Raw genomic sequence first — 22156 nt, 5'->3', positions numbered from 1 at the left:
ACACACATTCACATATAGGTAACACATACACATACACACACACACACATACATGCACACATACACATATAGGTAAATACAGCTCCACGTAGGAACAAAACATGTGATATTTATCTTCCCAAGGCTGGCTTTTTTCATTGAACGTAATTTCTAATTTGGCCTATTTCCTGTGAATGTTGTGACTTACTCTTCTTTACAGCAGAATGCAATCATGTAGGTATGTTTTATGTAGGTTCCTGGCTAAGTGTTTTTTTTAATAATAATTTTTTGGGCGTGAGATTACATGATTGTAACCTTAGCATGTGGGGTTACAAGTTGTTGCAAGTTGGAGGGTAAGTCAGGCTACAGACCCAGTTCAAAGCACAACTAGATCCTGTCCCACACAACACAAAACACAATGAAAGAAAACACTACTGCCTTTCACTGTGTACTACCCTGGATCCCATTTTGATGATGTATACGAGATACCTTGATCTGTAAATTCTCTCCTAGCACAAATACTGACTTTCATATTGAATATTTTTTCTTATCCCAGTGTGGTTGAATACGCCTTTCTCTGTCAGACAGATCCTCGGTGAAGTTTAAACTTTACTACTTTATGCTCTTTGGCTTTGCATTCATTTATTTATGATTTTTAAGCTCTATTGAAGAAAGAGGAGAGGGTTATCTGCTTTACAGAATTGCTGTAATGTTAAAGAAAGTATAATTTAACATCATCAGGCAAAGTACGATTACCCAGTATTTTTAAAACATCACTCAGCGCAGCGCCATACACTCAGTACTTACTAAAAATAGTGATGATTCTTGGCACTGAAAACAATAAAGTACTTTACCACTGGTGCTAGCTTATGTTGGTGCTTCTGTATAATCCTTTGTCTATGGTCTTACTCTGTTTCGGAGGAAGTAAAGAGTTATAAAATCATACCTACAAAAATGCTAATTAGTACAGTTAGATGATTTTTGGTGCCTGGGACTTATTTTTTTTTATATCAGGTTTACAGGTCTGGACTTAAACAAATGGAAAATAGATAGACACATGAGACTAAAATAGATATTCTAAGTCTAAAAATAGGTCTATCCCGGGAACTGTCTCAGACGAGCGAGTGGGTGGGGAAATCTTGCCACCAGTGATGCTTCCTCTCCTTCTTTACCCAAATCTCTATTCCAGCATAAAAAAAAATAGCAAGCACATGGGTCACGTTGTGGCCCCCTACAGTCTCACTGCTTTGTACAGAGTTTGTGCTGTCAACCTGGTTGTCAGTCAGCCAATGATACAACTGCAGGATTTGTGTTTTATATCAGTCAATATTACAGTACTGATTATGCCGAGGCATAAACAGGTACACATGATTGATACAATCCGGAATGTCTTAAGATGTGGTTTCCACAATCCTGTTGTATTCATACACTGGGGTATCTTGGAGAATGTCCGGAGGTGATGAACTCTTTGAGGAGGGGGAGGAGAAGCAGGAAGAGGAAGAAGAAGAGGAGGAGGAGGAAGAGATGATTTTTAAAAAAAAAAAGTATTTCCCCATTTTATTAAAAATAAAGTGTTTTCTCATACAATATATCCTGATTAAAGTTTTTCCTCCCTCTACTCCTCCCAGTTCCTTTCAACCTCTCTTTCCATCTTGATTCAATCCCTTTCTGTCTCTCATCAGAAAAGAATGGTCTTCTCAGTGATAACAACAAAATGTAACCAAATAAAACACACCCAGGTAAAATACGACTCATCATATCCAAGTTGGACAAGCAAACCAACAGAAGGTAAAGAGAAGGCACAAGAGTCAGAGGCCCAATTGCTCACACAGCCAGGAGTTTCATAAAAATGCTAAACCGAATGCTGCCATATACATATGCAGAGAATCTGATGCAGGTCCATGTAGGTCCCCTGCTTGCTGCTTCAGTCTCTGTGAGTTCACATGACCCATGCTCTATTGATTTAGAGAGTCTTATTCTCCTACTGTCCTCCATCCCGCCTGGCTCTTAGAGTCTTTCTGCCTACTCTTCTGTGGGGTTCTCTGAGCTCTAATGGGAAGGAATGGGTGGAGACATCTTATTTCGTGTTCCAAGCTCTCTTTGAGTAATGTCTAGCTGTGAGGTCTCTGTATTTGTTCCATATGCTGCAAGGAGGAAGCTTCTCTGATGGTGGTTGAATAGAATTTTGAGGTGATGATGGTTTTCAAGAACAGGTCTCACCACAGCCCGAGATGGCCTCAAACTCACAATCTACTCCCTCAACTCTCAGTGCCTTGAACATGGACCATTTGAAAATGTGTGCATCCAGTTCAAAGACCCTGATATTGCCATTCCTACACATTGGTGTTGCTATGGCCACACAGGAACTGCCCTTCTACACTGTTTCCCTTAAATCGAAAGACAATTAAGACAAGAAAACAAAAAGCGAAACATCATTTTTCTCACATAGCCACTGGATTTATTTTCATGTTTATTCACTGAGAATATTGCTCAGCCAGTGCTTGTCCGGACTTTGCTATGATCTAAGGATGATCTTGAACCCAGGATCCCCCAGCTTTACTCTCCTGATTGTGAAGATTTCACTGTGTACTATTGTGCCCAAGTGTTCAGTCTTTACTAATTTTCTGTTGCTTGCTCACTTAGTTAATTAGCATAATTGAAATGGATAAGACGATACTTTAGCCAAATACAAAAGAGTCAAAGGACATTCTGGTTTTAGTGTTGCATGTGTGTTATTCATAGTCAAATATAATCACAAAGAGAAGGCAGTATTTGATTGTGTGGGGCACAATTATCTGCGTTCAGAAGACAGGTAGACATTGTTTCTCTATTAAAAATGACATTGTAGTATTTGATTTTAAAGTGCCTTTGTTCATTAAACATTTTCTGGCTTTTGTCCTCAGTAGTATTTTGGAGGCTAGCACTGACCTTATATTTAATTTATGATTTAAGAAGATGGTGAAAGCTAGGCTTGAATGTTTAATTGCACTATATGCTTACAGTCGGCAAGACTACTACTCTTTTGTCCCAATCTTGACTCCTGTACCTGTCATCACTTGAACATGTTATTTCACCATTTGTGAATGGTATATGAATTATATTAAGAAGTTTAAAAAACTAATTTTAGACAGTGTCTCTTAACTTCCCCCTCTCCTCCCTCCCTCTTTTTGATTTTGAATGCCTGTTTTTGTTTTTTTTAATCTCTTGCTCTGTTTCCAGACACAATGTGTCCCAGTTCTGAAGTACTGAGTTAGAACGGGTTCCAATTTCTCCTGCTCTTGTGTGGTTTCTATTTGTACTGAGTTACTCTTCAGTGTGTCTTGCTGTCTGTCTTGCATTTCTGTGATGTCCATTTGCATTAATGAGAGAAACCTGAACAAATGTATGTTGATGTTCTCTGAGCCTTGGTGCCATTTGTAAATTCATAAGCCTCATGAGATTGAACGACAGCAGGGAACTATGGGCTCTCTGGTTTTTAGTTTTCTTCCCCACCAACTGGACTTAATCTCAGGCAGGGTATTGTGCTGGTCCATGAGTATAAAGCACTGTGATTATTTTCTACAGACAGGCAGCCACTCCTTTTCTATAGACTCAAGATACAATGCTAACACAACCAATATTTTGGCATAAACCAGATAGAAAGAATGAGGGCAATGCTCTCATATGCCACGCTTGTCCTCTCCTTCATTACATATAAGACACAGAAAATAATGGCTGCCTTTATGGCTTATTGAGATGACAAAATTAAAAACAACTGTTGGCAAAGTAACATTGACATTGTCTGATTGTGATAGGATTTCAGTGAGAAAGGCTACTTCTGATAGTTTCTTTTATTTGTGTGTGTGTGTGTGTGTGTGTGTGTGTGTGTGTGTGTGTGTGTGTGTGTTTTACTGCAGATGGAGTCCAGGAGTTCTCATACACTAGGCAAATGCACGCCATTGAGCTACAGTTCTAGAACCCTCACCTTTTATGTTTTTCCCTGTGAGACACAATCTTACCAAGTTGCCCAATCTGGCTTTGGATTCAGTCTGCAGGCCAGTTAGGTTCTGAAATTGTGACTCTTGATGCAGCCTCAGGAGTAACTGGGATTACATGGCTATGCTACCATGCACAATTTAGGTAACATTGATCAGAATTCGCTCGTCATTACTGACTGGATCATAGACCTAATTTATAGAGTGGACATAGTGGATATAATCCTGCATTTTTATGTATGCCCAATGGTATTGCCAAGCTAAGAAGAGAACACATACAAGCTGCTCTGGCTACCTCTACTGTTGTGTGTGGCTACTTTGTACAGCCTTCGGGCTCATGGAGAGGAGTTATACAGGTACACATTCCAAATCTTCAAAACACTCCCTATTCCTTTTAGGCTAGTACTCAGAGTAAGTATTATTTCTTCTATTCTGCTCCACTCTTCTGTCCTTGCAAAGCAGCAGGCTTAAATCCCCTCAGAAACAGTATTCTGTGGGGTTCTCTTTCTTTCCTTTTGTTTTGGAAGGGAGGTTGGTGGTAGAATAGATGATATTTAAAGCCCAAATATGTCCTTTGAAATGTTATTTCCACTCAAATAGATTCCTACTTTTTCTTAAATCTCTGATGGCAGACTTAGGGGTGTGACTTCAAGGTAACTTTGATTTGCAATCATTTAAACATTTCGAGTTGTGAAAGAAACATATTGGGAAAGGTAAATTCAGTTAACAATACACGTGTTAGAATAACATAGCTTTGAAGATCAAGGGCTCTGTTATCTCCATGCTCACGTGTTTAATGTATCTAGTCAATTCCACTGGTAATTCACAACAGGATTATAATGGGGAAATGCTCACCAGGTGGATGATTTACAGATTTCTGGTTCTCTGGTGCCATCTACTGAAATATTATTGCTAAAGGAAAAAAATGCATGAAAATTGTGTAACCAGAATAATAGAGGATTCTGTGTAGCAATTAAACACATTGAGTGCCCTGCTTGTGCGTGCGTGTGTGTGTGTGTGTGTGTGTGTGTGTGTGTGTATACTTGTTGTGTTTACAAATTTTAGAAAAAGATTCTAAATCCATAGTTTTAGGAAAGTGATTCTTTTCCACTTTACTGTCATCTACCCGTACAAGTACTGTTTTTAATTTGCATGGCTACTTCGTGTGTTTTCCTCCTGCTATTGTTATTTCTTCTAAGTTCTGTTTACAGACAGACAAACACACACACACACACACGACACACACACACTCACACAAACACACACACGATACACACACACTCACACAGACACACACACACATACACACAGACACAAACACACAGACACACACACAGACACACACACAGGACACACAGACACACACACATAGGACACACAGACACACAGACACACACACACACACAATGCTACTTTTACTAACACATCATCCTAGTTGCACTGGCTATGAGCCACTTTACAAAGGTTTTATTTCCCAACAACATAGATTGTTCACTTTGGGTAGATAGTGCTGTCGATCTACAGGGAGCAGGTCAGAATGATGCCTTGACTCATTTGCTCTGCATGGCCCCAGCAGGTTACTCTGTGGCCCTGTAATCACTCAAATGAGAAGGCCATGTACTAACTAAATGCCCCCAAACTCAGTAATTTCAGGTCTCTCTGTAGCAATAAGGATGCAGGAAGGCTACATCTACTCATGATTTTGGTGATAATCTATTCAGGTAATTCAGAAAGAATTCCAGAGACATGACAGACACATCTCTAACTGCTGCAGATCTTAAGTAGCACAAGTCCTCTAAGTATTCATGTGAAGCCCTCCACCTTCCCGCTTATTTGATATGTAAAGTATCCACAGAGGTAGCTGTTAGTATATGCAAAAGATCTTAATTAACATGGGGATGAATGGCCTTCATATAGTGGCTTCATAACTAGGCTACTTCTGCAGGGCAACTTTAGTACATCCTTACTTTAAAATTTGTAGTGTTTCCTTTGTGTTTTTCCTTTGACATGGGAATACCCGGGGGAAATTTATGTGTACTTTGAATCTTTACTGCCGAGGAGAATTCATAGGTTCTTTAAGTGTTTAGTTATACTCTAGAAGATTTTAAACAAAAATCTCATTTGGAGTTACTTTAAAGGATTTTTGGACAGGTTAATTTTTTCCCCACACTTTTTATCATGTTGAATAAGAGTGCTACTGGTATTGCAAATCTACCTGGAAGGATTTAGTAACCAAAACAAGTAATTCTGGTCTTGCACTGGCCCTAAACAGTAGTTCTGTAGTACTGGAATTTTCTTTCAAATAAGGTTAAGGTGTGTGTGTCCTTTGTTTGTCTGTTTCTGTATCCGTGTGTAATATTTTATATATATATATATATGTATATATATATGCGCAGTCATACAAATGCTCTCCCCGCTAACATAAAGACCTAAGTCCAGATTTCTAGCAGCCGTGTTAAACAAATAAACGAGCTGAATGCAGTGGCGTTTACCTACCGTTAATCCCAGAGCTGGGAAGACAGACAGCAGACTCTTGGGTTCACTGGACACCAAATTAGCTGAGTCAGTGAACACTAGGTTCAGTGGGAGACCTGGCCTCCAAAAATTAGGTAGAAAATGATTAGCATTGACTACTGTCCTCCACCCACACATATACACTTTTGTGCCTGTGCACACATGAACACATATGTACACTGTTCCTGTATTCATACAAAGGTGACTTCATATAGTGTCCCTGCATTCATTGTTCACGTTTCATCATGAACATACGATAAGTTCCAAGTTTATAGGCTTCCATCAAATGCTTTAGGTGAGGAGTTCATGTCTTGGCTGAAGCAAGCTAATAAATGAGTGCAGTGAAGCAGAGTGGTCTCCCAAACGAGGGGTAGTTAGTCTAACCTACTCCAAAATTCCCCTTTCTTCTTTGACCAAAGCTATTGGCTATTGTTTGTTTTCTCCTCCTCCTCCTCCTCCTCCTCCTCCTCCTCCTCCTCCTCCTCCTCCTCCTCCTCCTCCTCTTCTTCTTCTTCTTCTTCTTCTTCTTCTTCTTCTTCTTCTTCTTCTTCTTCTTCTTCTTCTTCTTCTTCTTCTTCTTCTTCTTCTTCTTCTCCTCTTCTTCTTCTTCTTCTTCTTCTTCTTCTTCTTCTTCTTCTTCTTCTTCTTCTTCTTCTTCTTCTTCTTCTTCTTCTTCTTCTTCTTCTTCTTCCTCCTCTTCTTCTTCTTCACATTCTTTGATCCTGTGGTTTCTGGCACCTTCAGGAAAGCATCCAATCCCTTTTCAGGACCTACCACATCTACCTTAGAGCTCAGGTCTGAAAGCTATCATCTGGTGGCTTTGGCATCTCCTTTGTGTATACATCATTTTCAAAGTCATTCAAGGATTTCTCCACCACTGATTACCTAGTAGATAATATATACATACCCCAATACAGAAGCTTCTCCTCCCCTCTTCCTTATACTGTAGAGCTCTCGCCAACTGTGAATTATCAGCCTAAACAGGGCACATGTGTTAAAGGTTTGTGCAGATTGCTGGATGCATTTGTCGTTTGCATTGCTGACTTTTCAGGTGAGGATTGTGCCTTTCATGCTCAACTCTCACTTCTAACATGAGAACAAAACAATAGCTATTTCCTAAGAGAAGAAAACAACGTGAAGCTCCTAGGAATTACGAAGGGGGGTGCACTGAGAAGGGGAGTGTCAAACTCTCTCTAGATGTTGAAAAGTTTGCATGTGTCTCATGAGAGAGAGAGAAGAAGAAGAAACTGATTGCTATGGTTTCATACAGTCAAAGAAACCAGAGCATTTTTAACTTGTTATTTAAAACGCGATCTATTAATTACTGATATATTTATACTTTGTTTCTTCTCATTATCTCTTTTGCAAACCAACATAATTCTTAGAGGTGAATTCGGAAGGAAATTAGAATGGATCAGAGGACAGGAATTCTCTTAGGAGGAACATAAAAATAGATGGAATAAAAAGCACTCAGCACTAGCTGACTAGCCAGAAACATGGGACAGTGTTTCAAATAATGTTTTCAAAACAATTTAGTACTACACTACATACCAATGTCACAGACATGAATGGGCCTTAATTTTGTCACAATAGAGCCATTTTGAGTTGTGAAAATATACCCTATGGTGATTATTTGCATTATTAGCATAATGGTGAAATTACCTCATGATCAAAAGATTTGTCCATTGATAAGCAATGCACAACAGTACTTAAGTATGAATGATCAAGAGAAAAAGAGAGATATACATATATCACAGGTATGTAAAATAACTAGGTGCCTTTGATGGCACTTCCCAGGGGAGAAAAACTTTTCAGATTTACTCTACTGAAGAAAGGAAAAGATCTTGACAGGAAGCTACCTTGATTACTAGCCAGTCTCTTCTTCCTTTTGAATATTGCCATAGCACTAGTCTATCTCTTAGAAAATAACTTTCTATTGTTTTTTTGGGGAGTCATTTAGTAAGAAGGGTGAGGAAACCTGTCTTTCCTTTTCTTAATTTTTTTTTTTTTGGTTCTTTTTTTCGGAGCTGGGGACCAAACCCACTTTTCTTAATTTTTAAAACTAATTATTTTACTTACATCCCAGTTGTTGCTCCCCTGCCTGTCCCCCCTCCTAGAACCTGTTTTTTCATTGCGGGCTAGATCCGGCTCCCAGAACTCTCACAGCTAGCCTGTTGTACACAGCGTGCGCAACTCCTCTTGTCACTGGCACATAATTTCAGAGAAACCTTTCTTGAAACAGTCTCCATCCATTTCTCTCCTCTGATGGGGAGTACTTCATCAGCTCTGCCGGCTTTCTTCTTGACATTCATTTAACCCCTGCATTCTGTCTTAGACTCTCGTTGCGACTACAACGCCCTTCTGTGTGCTTCGGGCACGTTCAACACGAGCTCTCACGTCTCCACACAAATGCTTCTGTAATGTGCAATCAGCAGCCATTCAAACTGGCCTATTTCCCTTGAGATGTTCCCTCTTTGTGTTCAACGTGAGTGTCCACAATTCAGCAACTCAGTAATGCGTGGAAACACCCACGGGACTTTTTCCTTTACTTAACTCTTCGTTCTCTCTTCCAACACATGCGAAGTCGGGGTCTGCTCCCTGAGTGTTTCATAGATGCTTTTCTCTCCCGCGTATTCTCCCAATGACACTTTCTGATTGAGAGTATCATCACGATTTCTCTGTGGGTATACTTCCACTACTCGAATTTTTATGCCTCTAACTTAGTTTCATCTTCTGTTCATTTACAAAAATATTGATTCAAATTTTTTTAAAAAAAGAAGTCTCTCTAGCCCCCTCCCACTAAAGACATTGCTGTATTGGCTGACTCCAAACTGTGAGCTCCCACCCTACCCATCCTTATGTCTTTAGGATCACACCTAAAATCCATAGGTCAGCCTGTAGCTGTCTTCAAAACATCAAAACACTAACAGAAAAAAAAATTGGGAACTTGGTTTCACGAAGATGAAATGTGCTGAAAAATAAATATGTGTATAGTACATGATATATAATTACATGTATGCTTTGAATAAATAAGTATATAGTACATGATATGTAATTACATGTGTGCTTTGAATAAATATGTATATAGTACATGATATATAATTACATGTGTGCTTTGAATAACTATGTATATAGTACATGATATATAATTACATGTATGCTTTGAATTCAAAACTTTCTAAAAGTGTGTTTAATTTTATTTTTTTCAGGGCAAGGAACAACCGACGATGGTAAGAATTAATATTTGATCTTTAATATTTTATCTTTGTTATAACAGTCATGTAGTTAATTTATTTGGAAAGAAGTTTAAAGAAGAAATTGTATGTGTGGGGGGGCCTCACTATCATGTGTTCTTAAAATTCTTTCTAATATTAAATTGAGTGACCAGTTGAACATACTTTTAAATTATATAATTATTATTGTGTTTAACTCAAGCTTTAAGTTTCAATTAAATTTCTTTAAATTGACAATAAACAGCATAGCAAGTCTCTAATCACTTTAAAAATTTAACACTAAATGAATTTTAAAAATCTGTATAAATCAACCTGGATTAAGAGAGAGAAAACTGTGATCAGAATATATTGCATAAAAATAATTTTTTAAAACAGACTTAAAACTAGAAACGTAGTGGGAAGCCTAAAAACAATATCATGTTTATTTAAGGACAAATGCATTATATAAATTAATTGAATGTAGAATTCACTTATGCTTAGATTTTAATATATGTTCTCTTTTAGTTAAAATTTCATCTTATAATATTTCTTCAAGGGTAATTTGCTCTTCTTTAAGTTATGCTTGGAGATGTGATATTAAGATACTTTGCATTAATAGTTTACAAAATTTCCTACTATAATTCAACTAACTTTTTCTAAAAGCTTTTGAGGAAAGCATATGTAAATAACGATGATGTGGCCAGTGTGTTAAAATTCTCTAAACCCCAGATCATAGAGGGACAAACCCGCAGGTGGGTAAAGAGAAATTAAATCCCTTAGATGTTGCTTTTGCTGTAAATGACTGTTTCCCAACTAATCATGTGGCTGACAGTGTGTCTTAAGAAGGTAAGTGGGACCATAAAATATGGCTGTCTTAATAACTAAAAATGCACATTTAAGGGGGAGCAAATCTGCATTCTAAAATTAGGTTATCATAGGAATTATTTGTCATTAAATGAAAGTTTATTCTGAAGTCCAAAACACTATGCAGATACTAACAAATGCCACTTCTGAGCTTCTAAAAAGCATCTTCTTTTATTTTTCACTGTCTAAGCATGGACTTGTACAGTTTGATTGCATGGCAGAGAGGATGAGTAAAGTACTTGCTACAGAGCAGGCTGTGACTCGTTCATGCCAACTTCTTTCCTTTACAAAATATTAAGGTATTCTCAGCCCGCATGGATGAGACATTGTGGCTGAAAAGGAAGGCTATGGGATGGAATGGGAGCCCATTCTTTTACCTTGTTGAGCATTAACTTAGAATTCTGGCCTAGAATACAAAGAGGAATGGTGTCCCCAAATATCACCAATGAGGAAGGTAATCAGGGTGACATGCAGAATGTTCAAAGTGAGGAATCAGAGACAGTAGAGAATTGGTAAATTTACAATCATAAATTGTACCTGGTGAGACTTGAACTTAAGTGTCTGTGAAGATATTAATGCTTCTGCACACGAGTCTTCTCCAAAGACTCTTCTTCATACACCGAAGACTGAATTTACTTTGCAGAAAAAAATGTCTCGAGGAATCATACTCTTCACAGCAGCATAGGCTTTTAACCTTGAGGGTCCAAAGTAACGCCTCCAAAGCCTTTTTCAGTTAATCTACTCAGTGGGAGTGTCGGTGTGTATGTTGGGGAACTTGCTGCAACATTCTCTCAGCCCAGGATACCACTGCAACCCTTGATTTAGTTGATCTAACTTAAAAATAAATTTTCATCAATGACGAGAACATTGAGTTAACACAATGAACCAGATTTAAAATCCCCCCTTCCACTTCTCTGCCTCTTTGCTCCCCACTTCCTCTCTCCTTTAAAAAATGTTCTTCCTTTTTATTCAGTACATGGTGGATGAAAGACAATTAGGTTAGAATAGTGACCCCAAATATAAGAGTTATGCCTTACCTCTAGTTCAATTTGGAAAGGTTGTTTTAATCTTTATTTGGTAAAGTACACCTATTTTTGATTTAGTAAATATTCAAAAATGGCGTATTTTAATACTCAAAGATGTTAATACAGATTAAGCAAGAGACAACTAAAAAACAGCACCCCTATAATCCCAGAGAGAACATGATTTTAAAATCTAAATTTGAGGGTCTGGGGAGATGGCTCAGCATTTAAGACCACGGACTGCTCTTCCAAGGTCCTGAGTTCAAGTCTCAGCAACCACATGGTGGCTTACAACCATCTATGATGGGATCTGATGCCCTCTTCTGGAGATCAAGTGTACATGCAGATAGAGCACTCATGCATAAAATAATTAAAAAAACTAAATTAGATTTATTTTTCTTTTTCACAAAAATAAAAACAGTTTAAATAAAGGAAAACAGGGAAGTGTTTGATTTACCCTATTACGTTGTCTTCAGACAGTGTCCAGCGTATAGACCCATGCCTACTCAACAGGATTAGCTTTCCCTCCCTCGTGACAGATCCCTCCTTTAGAACAGTGAGTGAGAACAAGCCTACTTCCAGTCCATACGTCTCTGATGACCAAGGCAGACATGGTTTCATAGTTTCAGAAGGCAGATCACTCACACTTCAGTTTGTGAATTTTGTTTTCCAGGCTTTACTCCTAGAACTCTCTCCCTCGTTCATTTGATTCATTGGCTTAGTTTTTCAATCTCCATGTATATGCAATTTTGATTTTAGACAGGATCCTGATGTCATCCAAACTTCCTAGAACTTGCAGTCAGCTCTGGCCTGTAGAGATGGAGCTGCAGGAAGAGCCATGCACCTGATTCGTCCACACTTTGTCTCCTTTTCTTTTTCCCACTTGGAATCCTAAGTCTCCTAATGATCCATTTCTGGCTTTATCCTTCTCCACTCCATTATTGCTTATAGTCTGTAAGTCTTTTCAAATTTCCTTTAGACATTTTACTCATTTGGTTCCATTCTTCTGAATCCAGTTGCTTTGGGTAGCTACCCAATGATTAAGTTGGGAGAGAGCTAGGGAGAGCTGCTTTCTAGTCAATTTCCTCATCTTTATTTTTAACTTTTATTATATAATTTGTGTCTATATATGCATCCATAGCTAAAATCTATAGCCACATGTGTGTGTTTGTGTCTGTATGGGTCAATACATGTGAGTATATGTGCATATGTATGTGTGACTGAGTATAGCTGTCTGTATATATACTTACATATTTTTCTTTGTGTGTGCCTACCTGTATGTACATACATATGTAAGTAAAGTATGTGTGTGTATGTATGTATGTGTGCGTGTGTGCATGTATATTTGTGTATGTGTGTGTTTTTGCATATGTGTGCAGGCGTGGAAGTATGCATGCACACTTTATAGAACATAAGCTTGGTACCTGTGTGTGAGGCTGGGAAGTTAGATCATGTATATGAATGGACATTTGGGGACATGATTTATATACTCATTCTCTTCTATCATCCATTAACATGACAGGACTGGACACAACAGAGATTGTTCTTCTGCCTCAAACTGACCCTTTACCTGCTCGCACCACTGAATTCACACCCCCAAGCATCTCTGAAAGAGGAAATGGCTCCTCAGAGACCACATATCTTCCAGGTGACCACTCAAGCCAGGTCTCCCAAGAAACTTGGATAACGCTGGTCTTATTAGGACAGGTCGACACACAAATGTCCCAATGATATTGGTGGTTAACTCGCCTTTCAAAATCTCTCTAAGGTGGTCAATCATTTACGTCATGTATGCAGTTTCTAAGCATTTTTCTTCAAGCTAATGAAATACAGGTGATAGCAGGCGCTGGGAAAGGTTGCTTACGGAAGATAACGCAGGCATGGTGCTCAGAAGAAGGAAAAGGTGAAGGGAAGACTCCCTGTGTGTAACAGGGGAAGTCCTCTAATGTCCTAGGATCACTGTATCTGTGCCGGCGGCTCAGAGACTGCTCGTAGCCCCCCTGCTGCACCTGGCAGGACAGAATTGTCCCCTGCAGCGTCTTTACACTTCTGAACTGCTGTTGCGCTGCCTTGCAGTGGCGTCTTTCCATTTCTTAGTTCCATTCTCGTTTCACATCGTCAGAAATATAAAGATAGGGAACGACTTTTAACAGTCCTCTAGAACTGAGGGTTCAGTTTTGAGATGTGCTGTTTTCCCAGATAGTATGTCAATTCTTAGAACAAACCAACAAACAACCCAAAATTGTGAAGTCTGATAGTGGGATATAAGATGCAGCCATATTTATTTATGGTGAATAGCAGAACCAGGGAGGTTGCGGCTTTCCTTCTAACTTGACCATATTAGAGCTTTCAGCAGCTCTTCAAGTTCAGCTTTTCAGCGTAGTCAGTACCTGCATCTGCCAACACGAAGTTGTACGTGCATTTCGAAATTACGTCTGCGATGTAGTTTCCTTAGGCAAAACGCTACTTCTTTCCAAAAACGCGTCATAAGACACTGTGAAACTCAACTGCTTAACAGAACTGTTTATCTTGGTTTAAAAAAGCAACATGCACATGTAACAGCGACACAGTAATTTCAGTGTTTTGAGTTTAGTGTTGCCAGGTATGGGCTGTCAGTCAGCAGCTGAACGGGGAAGCAACTCTTTTAGCACACTGGGGACGTAGTAGTTCCTCTTTATCCCTGCCACCAGCAGAGGAATTGCTTAGGACCCGTGTAAGCCTCTGAACGTAATGTCTGTCATCTAAGTGTAAGGGTTCTGGCTGCTGCTGTATGTGTACCGTCTGGAGGCAGCATATACTTTTCCATTATTAATGTCGTCCCATACACGAAACACAAAATGCAGCATCCCTCCCTCTTCATCCAGATATTTTATTTGATTATATTAAAACCACAGGGCTTCAGATAGACCATCCCAGGGGAAGGCTTAGGAGGGAGTGGATTAGAAATACGGATGTAATAACAACAAATTATCTCTTGGCACAATTGGATGGTACAATTTGCCTGGGAAACTTCTAATGGATTCAAACAAAAGAGCGTGCTTTCCTTTTTAGAATGGTATTGCTATCTCACGATATTTCACTCATGTTGGGGGGAATCGTGGAATTTATACTTATGACTGATTGATCAATAGTTTTAAAGGTAGCTAAACTTTTCCTAGTGCCTGATATACTTAGGGCAAACTTTTTAATTCAATTGTCTAATGGCGTAAACTCTTCAAGGTTCTTCTGTTTTGAAATCCCTTATAGTGATATTCCCATGCTCACACCACACTAGAGCATCCAACGCTACTTTATAAGACAGTGTATGAATTTTGTACTAATATAGAATGATGTTGGTAAATGTATAAACACCAATCCTTAAGATTTATCACACAATGGAAATCCCACCCTCTCGAATCTTTTTTTTATTATTATTATTTCACATATTCTAGGTTCTTGGCCTTTGATCCTCTGTGAGCCTGTATGTGTGAGCATGCATGTATGCGTGCCTATCTGCACAATTTTTCCAAGGCTGGATGTTACCAATCTGTTAAAACTGCCAGTAAGGTGATTTGAGAGAGTTTTGTGTTGATTTCTCAAATCTCCCATATCTCGCAGTCTATTTCACAGATACGAATCTTTCACGTGTATTTCGACTCTCATACATATTTGTGCTATTTCCTGTTGCTCCTTTGGGACTTTGCATTCAGTTCTTTATTATGTTTTAGAATTGTAGAGCTTTCTACTATTCAGTCTGTAGGGCAAGGTGCCTCCAGCCTCAGTCTGGAGAGTTATTTATGTCCAACAAGCTTTCAGGGATTAGAGAGTCAAAGAAGTTACCTGGACAGGTGTATAAACGGAAACTCAGGAGCCTCCTCCTTGCCCAGGGAACGTCTCGATTGTAATAAATGGAGGACCTTTGCTTCACACAGTTGTCTTAGAGCCTAGACTGCCAGCAACAGGTGTGATCGACATAACCATGTCACTTTCTAACCTCAGGTTTTTCATCCACGCTGATGCCTCACCTGACCCCACAGCCTGACTCACAGACCCCCTCTGCCAGAGGAGCTGACACTCAGACACTCAGCAGCCAAGCTGACCTCACCACACTCACGGCTGCTCCCAGCGGCGAGACTGACCCACCAGGTGGTTTGGGGGCTCTTTAGACACGGGCAAATGTCAAGAGTTCTGAGATTGCCTCGCTTTGAGAATGCTGTGAGGATCTGGGGCCACTTGTTCAATGTGGAGTATTTGCTGATTGATGGCTTAGTGATTTTATAGTTGCCTGTAGGATGCAAAACAAGGAGACAAAGGTCATGCTAACAGAGATGAAATAATACTGAGGGCTGAGGCTACAGCAATGTTCTGTGTTCTATAGATGTAGCTGTTATTCAATGGAGACTGTATTCATGGGTGACAGAGAATAATATATGTGAATTTTTTAGACCGTGAGCAGAAAACAGCTGTTAGGAATGAAAGTTTCCTTATTGATGACGGAACTCACAACTCCTTACCACAATGCCATTGTCATTAGGGAGTGAGGAAAATGGAGGTATACATTTACATTTCCCAGGTAGCCTTCAAGGTTCTTTTTATTTTTTCTGCTCATATAACAACGCAACCTACTCACTCCTTTCTTTTCCCAAACCAGTGTGTAAATAACTTCACGGTGCCATTTTATATGGAAGAAATATAAGCATGTCCTTTCTCGGGTCATAATTTCATAATATCGTATATGTACATTCAGTGGTCTGAGAGCTCGGCAGTGAGTTAGACAGGTGACAGCGGCTTGCTGGCTTCAGGATGTATCAAGCATGGAGGCCAAGTACACACGTGGGGATAATTACTGTCAGGACATCTCACCTGATCCTGTTGCTCCAGCAGAGCATTTTTTAAAAAAGCAAATCCCGACTAGAAGTCTGGAAATGAACGAAGTCACGAACAAGGAGCATTCTCCCAAGGCTCCCTTTCACACAAACCAACCTGTTCTGCTCTAAGTAAAGAACTCCTCTTGGCACATTGGTTAATTTCGCTAATTAAAAGATCCATTCTGTGTAATAAATAATTAAAATGGTAAGTGTCATCCTTAAGTGGAAGCAGAGGCTAGCTGCTTAATAAGGAGAGCGTCCACTTTCCAATGAAGAGGGGAGCTGGGCGTTCTGAAGAGCGTGATGGTGGGAGTCTCAATTGCAGAGGTGAAAGAGTGGGTTGGGAAGGGACGACTATAGAAAGAAAGGCAGAGGAGATGGGAAGAAACCTAAAAGGCAGAATCGGCTGCTTTTGCCATTTTACAGGTGGCTAGTTTGTGTCTAAATGAAACTGTAAAAGCTGCATTCATAACCATTCCTGCTCTCTTGCTCCTGTGGATCGCCACCCCACCCCCACCTTGTGTCTAAAACTAATGAACAGATATTTCCTGCATTCATCCTGTCCTGTGGTTTACTTAAAGTTGAGATTTTAGTGTGTTGTTTTGTTTTTTTTCCACATGGAGAGGTTTTAATGAGATAACTAGACAAGGGAGAAGGACAAGACAGAGGAGAAAAAGAGTAGAAGAGATGAGTAGAGGCTGGCCATGAGCATGTGGAGGGAAGGGGGTAGGGGAATGGGGAGAGAAGGGACAAAGAAGAAGAGGGAAGAGAGCAAGAAGCAAGGGAAGGTTTAATGGTTTTTGAAGAGTGGGCCGAGAACAAACTCAGTTGACAAAGAGGATTAATTTCCATTTCTCAAATGATGTGTTTATGATAACTTACAGATTCAATCCATTTGCAATTGGGAGATGTGTGGCATGCTCTCATCAAAGCTGTTCAAAGAACAGCCATGGGCTACTGACAAAAGAAAATATCTTACACTGAAGTGCACGCAAACTGATCATGTGAGCCTAGGTGCACATCACTGAACCTAGAGAGCTTGACAGTGAAATAACCAAACAAGCTCTCCATTAAGAGCCAGCTCATATAGTTTTTGCTTTCTCCATGGCCGTTAGTATTGTGCCAGTCATCTGATGGGTAGTTAATGATCATACACGGATTGCCTATCCTTGACTTCTGGTCATGATGTATGGGGGGAAACATGTAACAGGCATGAAGTGCACTGAAACTTGACAGAAAAATTCTAAGCAGGACATACAGCTCTTTTAAATCTGTCAGTCGGCACTCTGCCAGCAATTGGGGAATAGGGGGATTATATTGGCATAACGGGCAGTGTCTGATGTCTGCCTGGCATGGGAGCCTTCTTAATAAATGAGGTATTTTGACCAGCAGCCAATAAGAAGGAACAGACTGGGTGTCAGATGCTTCGCAGGCAGGAGACCATTTAGTTCAATTCCAGTGAAACTGATGCAGAATTCCAGTACAGAGGACTTTCCCACCCAAAGAGGACACACACCCGAGACTCTCAGGCCCCATTTCCTCCTGGGCAAACTTAACAGGGCAACCCTTTTACACTCAGAGTTGAATTACTCTGTATGTCATTAGCACCTCCAACACTGTGTTGTTCTCTTCTCTTGGAAATATTTTTCATACTAACTAAGATAGCATTTGATTGGGACATTGACCTGCTTGTGCTACCCAAGCTATTTCCCAAGGCCAATCCTTTTTTCCCCCTGTCAACTCATACCCAAGCTGTACTTTCTCCAAGTTCTCATATGGACAGCATATTCTATGGAATAAGGATTATGGAATGGGTTAGGGTTAAGGTTGGCTTTGTAGTATGCTGTAGAAGGTATACCAGATAGCTCCTTGTTTTGCCTTAGTACAGCAATTACATTCATGTCATTATGTGGCATGATGGAGTGATAGTGTTGGTGACCCTTCTGATTGCAGGTGTGCCCGAAGAGAGTACTGTACCGGAGACCTTTCCTGGAGGCACCCCCATCCTTGCACGCAACAGCACTGCTCCCTCACCTACACACACTTCCAATGTCAGCACCACAGATATCTCCTCAGGTGTGACCATTATGTGCCATGTGTTTTAGGCTACGGAAGCTCCAAACTTGAATGACACTTCTTTTACTCCAGATAATATTTTCAAATTTCCCATTGTTTTTGTTTTTAAATCTTGAGAAGAAATTAGGCAAAAGGAACTTAAGAGAAAATTGTTCGGGGGAAGGTATACATGTAACTTTACTATTATTTTTGTAAAGTTCATGACACTGAGGTTGATAATATTCATTAACAACTTGTAGCTTTAGGATTAATCCAACTATATGAATTTTTCTAGAAAATCTAGAACAATGGGTTCAGTCCTCAGCTCTGAAAAAAAAGAAAAAAGAAAAAAAAAGAAGAAAATCTAGAACAAGTAACTCAGTTTCCCTTTTGTGAAAGCGGCCCCTATAATACTCATTTCATAAAACTGATATGAAGACTGTACATGGAAAGGTTTGACATAACAGATGTAAGAAAAGAGTTAGACCATTGGCCTAATTCATATCTAAAATAAGAAGAGTTGTAATTCAACAGAAAAGACTAGTGTGAGGCAAATTCTTTTTCAGGTAAGAATTATACTAAGGAGTGAAAAACTTCCCCTTTACACTGTGACTAAATATTTAAAATTACTTGAAATGTGTGTTATGTGAATGGATTTGCACATAAGTCTTAGACTCACTTTGTTATCTTGGAAACTTATCAATTCAAGTGATCAATTCAAAAGAATCTCTTAGCAAATTATCTTGGGTAAAATTTTTTTCTCAAGCTTCTAGATAATAAACTCATTAACTTTTACCCTTTTGTTCATTTCCTTGCAGGTGCCAACCTCACAACCCCTGCACCATCCACTCTGGGCTTTGCAAGCAATACCACCACAAGCACAGAAATAGGTGACAATCTTACCCTCAGTCATGCAGGCATACTTCTACCACTGCTGGAGATGTCCTCACAGACATCCTGGCTTTCTCTACCTCAGGCTTCCTTCTTTGTGGAATCTAGAATTATAATCCTAATTGTCCTAATGGTCATGGAGCAGAAGCTAGACACTGGTACAGCAAAGCTGTAGTTGGGACTCCTGGGATATAATGTCACTGCCATAACTGCCAAGAGTTGTGGTGTTTATGAAGAACCACGTAGGCAATACCCAAGTCTGTTAGAACTTATTTCTTTGAAGAGAAGTTGTAGTGTGCAATGGAGTAAGTTTTATCAGAACCACTAACCTTTCCATTGAGGAGACAGATGGAAACTATCCGTTTCAGTTACTGAGTTCAGGTATGGAGATAGAAGAAGGTGAGACCCCTCTTTCAAGATCTGTGGCAGTGATGTAGTCGGTGGTTTTGAGGCTAGTGTTGGCGTTCTTCCGAGAGCCTCGACGCTGAGAAGATTAGCAGAAATTCATTTACTTCCAGGGACTCAGACATCTATGTTTTCAGTTAAAACAGCTCTCCCTCAACCTGTGGTTCTCAGTTTGGGGTTGAACAACCCTTTCACAGGAGTCATCTAACACTGTCAGAACACTCAGACATTTACCATTCTTAACCGTAGCAAAATTATATTTATTTATATTTATATAATAATATATATTTATATTTATGAAGTAGCAAACAATCATTTTATGGTTGGGGATCACCACAATATGAGGAGCTGTATTAGAGGACTGCAGCATTAGGAAGGTTGAGAACCATCGAGTTAAATGACTTTATTAATACATAATAATTGCTGTGAGATCAATTATCGACCTTGGGTTTTGTGCTTGGGAAGCATACATAGGTTAAACCTAGAAACAAAGCAGTCTTTATCTATTAAATGTCATCTGATTAAAAAAACAAATAAAACAAAAGCACAACATCACTTTATAGGGGTTATAATTATGGAAATTTAGTCTGAGGCCAAAAAAGTGAATGAAGAAAGACTTAAAATATTTGGTAATGTATAGATGTGTTCCTGTCAGCATGCTGACATTTGATCTGTATCAAAAAAGTATACATATTGCTACAGTCACAGTTGGGTTTATTGTATACTTTACTGAAAATAATTTGTAGTTAGCTCACTAGTTTACAACAATTGCAAGCTTGAGATGAAAATATAATATTAAAGCAAGCTGTGTTATGCGTTAAGCCCAAGTAGGTAGACTTTCCAGTTTATGGAAGGTCTATGAAGAAGACTCTCAAAGATGAACACAGCAGGCATATTATATCATAATATCTCAATGATTTGCCTCTTTCTTTTAAATCTCTATTACAGCTACCCCTCAAACGAAGCCATCATGTGGTAAGTTTGTTGACCCAACCAACAGCAGCCTCTGTCACTTGGGAGGGAACAGCGTCTTAATCCTATTTCTCTTCCTTTCAAGCTTTTAGCCTTTACCTACTGTTTCTATTATGGCCAGCTCTAAATCATAAAAGTCCCTATTTCTTTCATTTTCTTCCTGTCCTTGTGGTGGAAGCCAAGTCCTTCTTCATGACCAAGGTTACTTTAGGAGTCTCAGCACTCTAGTCAGGTCCCCAACCACTCAAGGTCAAGGTCAGCCTCCACTGATTTATTTTATTAACATGATGTCCCAAGTTCAAGTTCATTTCCCCTTTGTGTGCATCATCCCTCCTTACTTCCACTCTTGTCTTGAGTCATGTGGAACTGCCTGTATCTTTCTTCTTGACTCTGTCTCCCCCACTTTCCTTCTGCATTTGGAGTCCTTCTATAGCTCTCCTTTTTGGTGCCTGATTTTGTTTTCAGACACTTTCCTCTACTTGAGAAAAATTTAATCCAAGTCATCTAGAGTTCTTCCTGCCACTCTATCTGAGTAGATGTCTCTCCATTGTTCTTATATTATATGTTGCCTAATATTATTTTAGACCTTTGCTTAGCTGTAGTAATCCAATCTGTGTCTATCTCAGTGTAATACTCCATTTTTCTAAAAAGCCAATTTCATCTGATTTGTCCCAGCATTTTTAGAATTTAAGACAATATTTAAATGTAACAAAGGGCACATGTTTTTATAAAATAAGAATAAGTAAATAGGGGCTGTAAAGATGGGAAAGTGCTTGCCAGATAAGCAGAGGAAATGAGTTCTGATTCATGATTCCCCTGTAAAAGGGTGAGCTTGGTAGCAGGTGCCTTTTATCCTATTGTTGGGATAAAGGTGAGAGGATCCTTAGGACTGCTGGTCTGACACTATTGCCAATACAGACACACATACACATAGAAACCAATTTTAAAATGGAAATATAAATTAACAGTTGTTTAAATGAAATTTCTGTCAGTCAATAAAAATTGCTGACACTAACCAAAAGGGTTTATGAAGGATTTATGATAATGTGTAATGATATTACACATGCAATGGAATGACCGAGAACTTATGGTCTCTGAACAATTCATAATTAGATAACTAAATGATTTATAAAGACATTTGAGAAAACGAGAAACGTTATAAAGCAAGAAACTTTTTATATGAGTTTATTAGAAGATAAACTCATTTGTGAGTTAATTCAACAAGCATTATTGAATTGTCAATAACAGACAGATATATCAGGTATATGTACCTGAGTTAATGATAATGATCAAAATATACTAGTTTAGTTCTCATGGACTTTATAGTTTAGTAGGAAAGATAGATCCCAATCCAATAATTATTCGAGTATACTGGGATCCTTTATAGGAGAGAGGATTACAAAATAATGGCATAGGGGCACG

The 22156-nt window shown here is 39.1% G+C and overlaps 1 protein-coding gene across 23 annotated transcripts in view; it reads left to right on the top strand.

Annotated features, from left to right (window-relative positions):
• Ptprc (protein tyrosine phosphatase, receptor type, C) overlaps positions 1–22156 on the top strand; it is a 112884-nt gene that overhangs the window by 40845 nt on the left and 49883 nt on the right. For 4 of the 23 annotated variants that reach the window (XM_087580033.1, XM_087580045.1, NM_138507.3 and 1 more), the window contains 6 exon segments: positions 9676–9696; positions 13087–13212; positions 15543–15689; positions 18365–18487; positions 19285–19356; positions 20711–20737. In XM_087580033.1, the coding sequence (XP_087436159.1) occupies positions 9676–9696; positions 13087–13212; positions 15543–15689; positions 18365–18487; positions 19285–19356; positions 20711–20737 (516 nt within the window). 23 annotated transcript variants of the gene reach the window in all.

Source organism: Rattus norvegicus, chromosome 13, assembly GCF_021556685.1.
Source record: "Rattus norvegicus strain SHRSP/BbbUtx chromosome 13, alternate assembly SHRSP_T2T, whole genome shotgun sequence".
In the NCBI taxonomy this organism is placed as follows: domain Eukaryota; kingdom Metazoa; phylum Chordata; class Mammalia; order Rodentia; family Muridae; genus Rattus; species Rattus norvegicus.
This window is presented reverse-complemented; position numbering and strand designations above follow the sequence as displayed.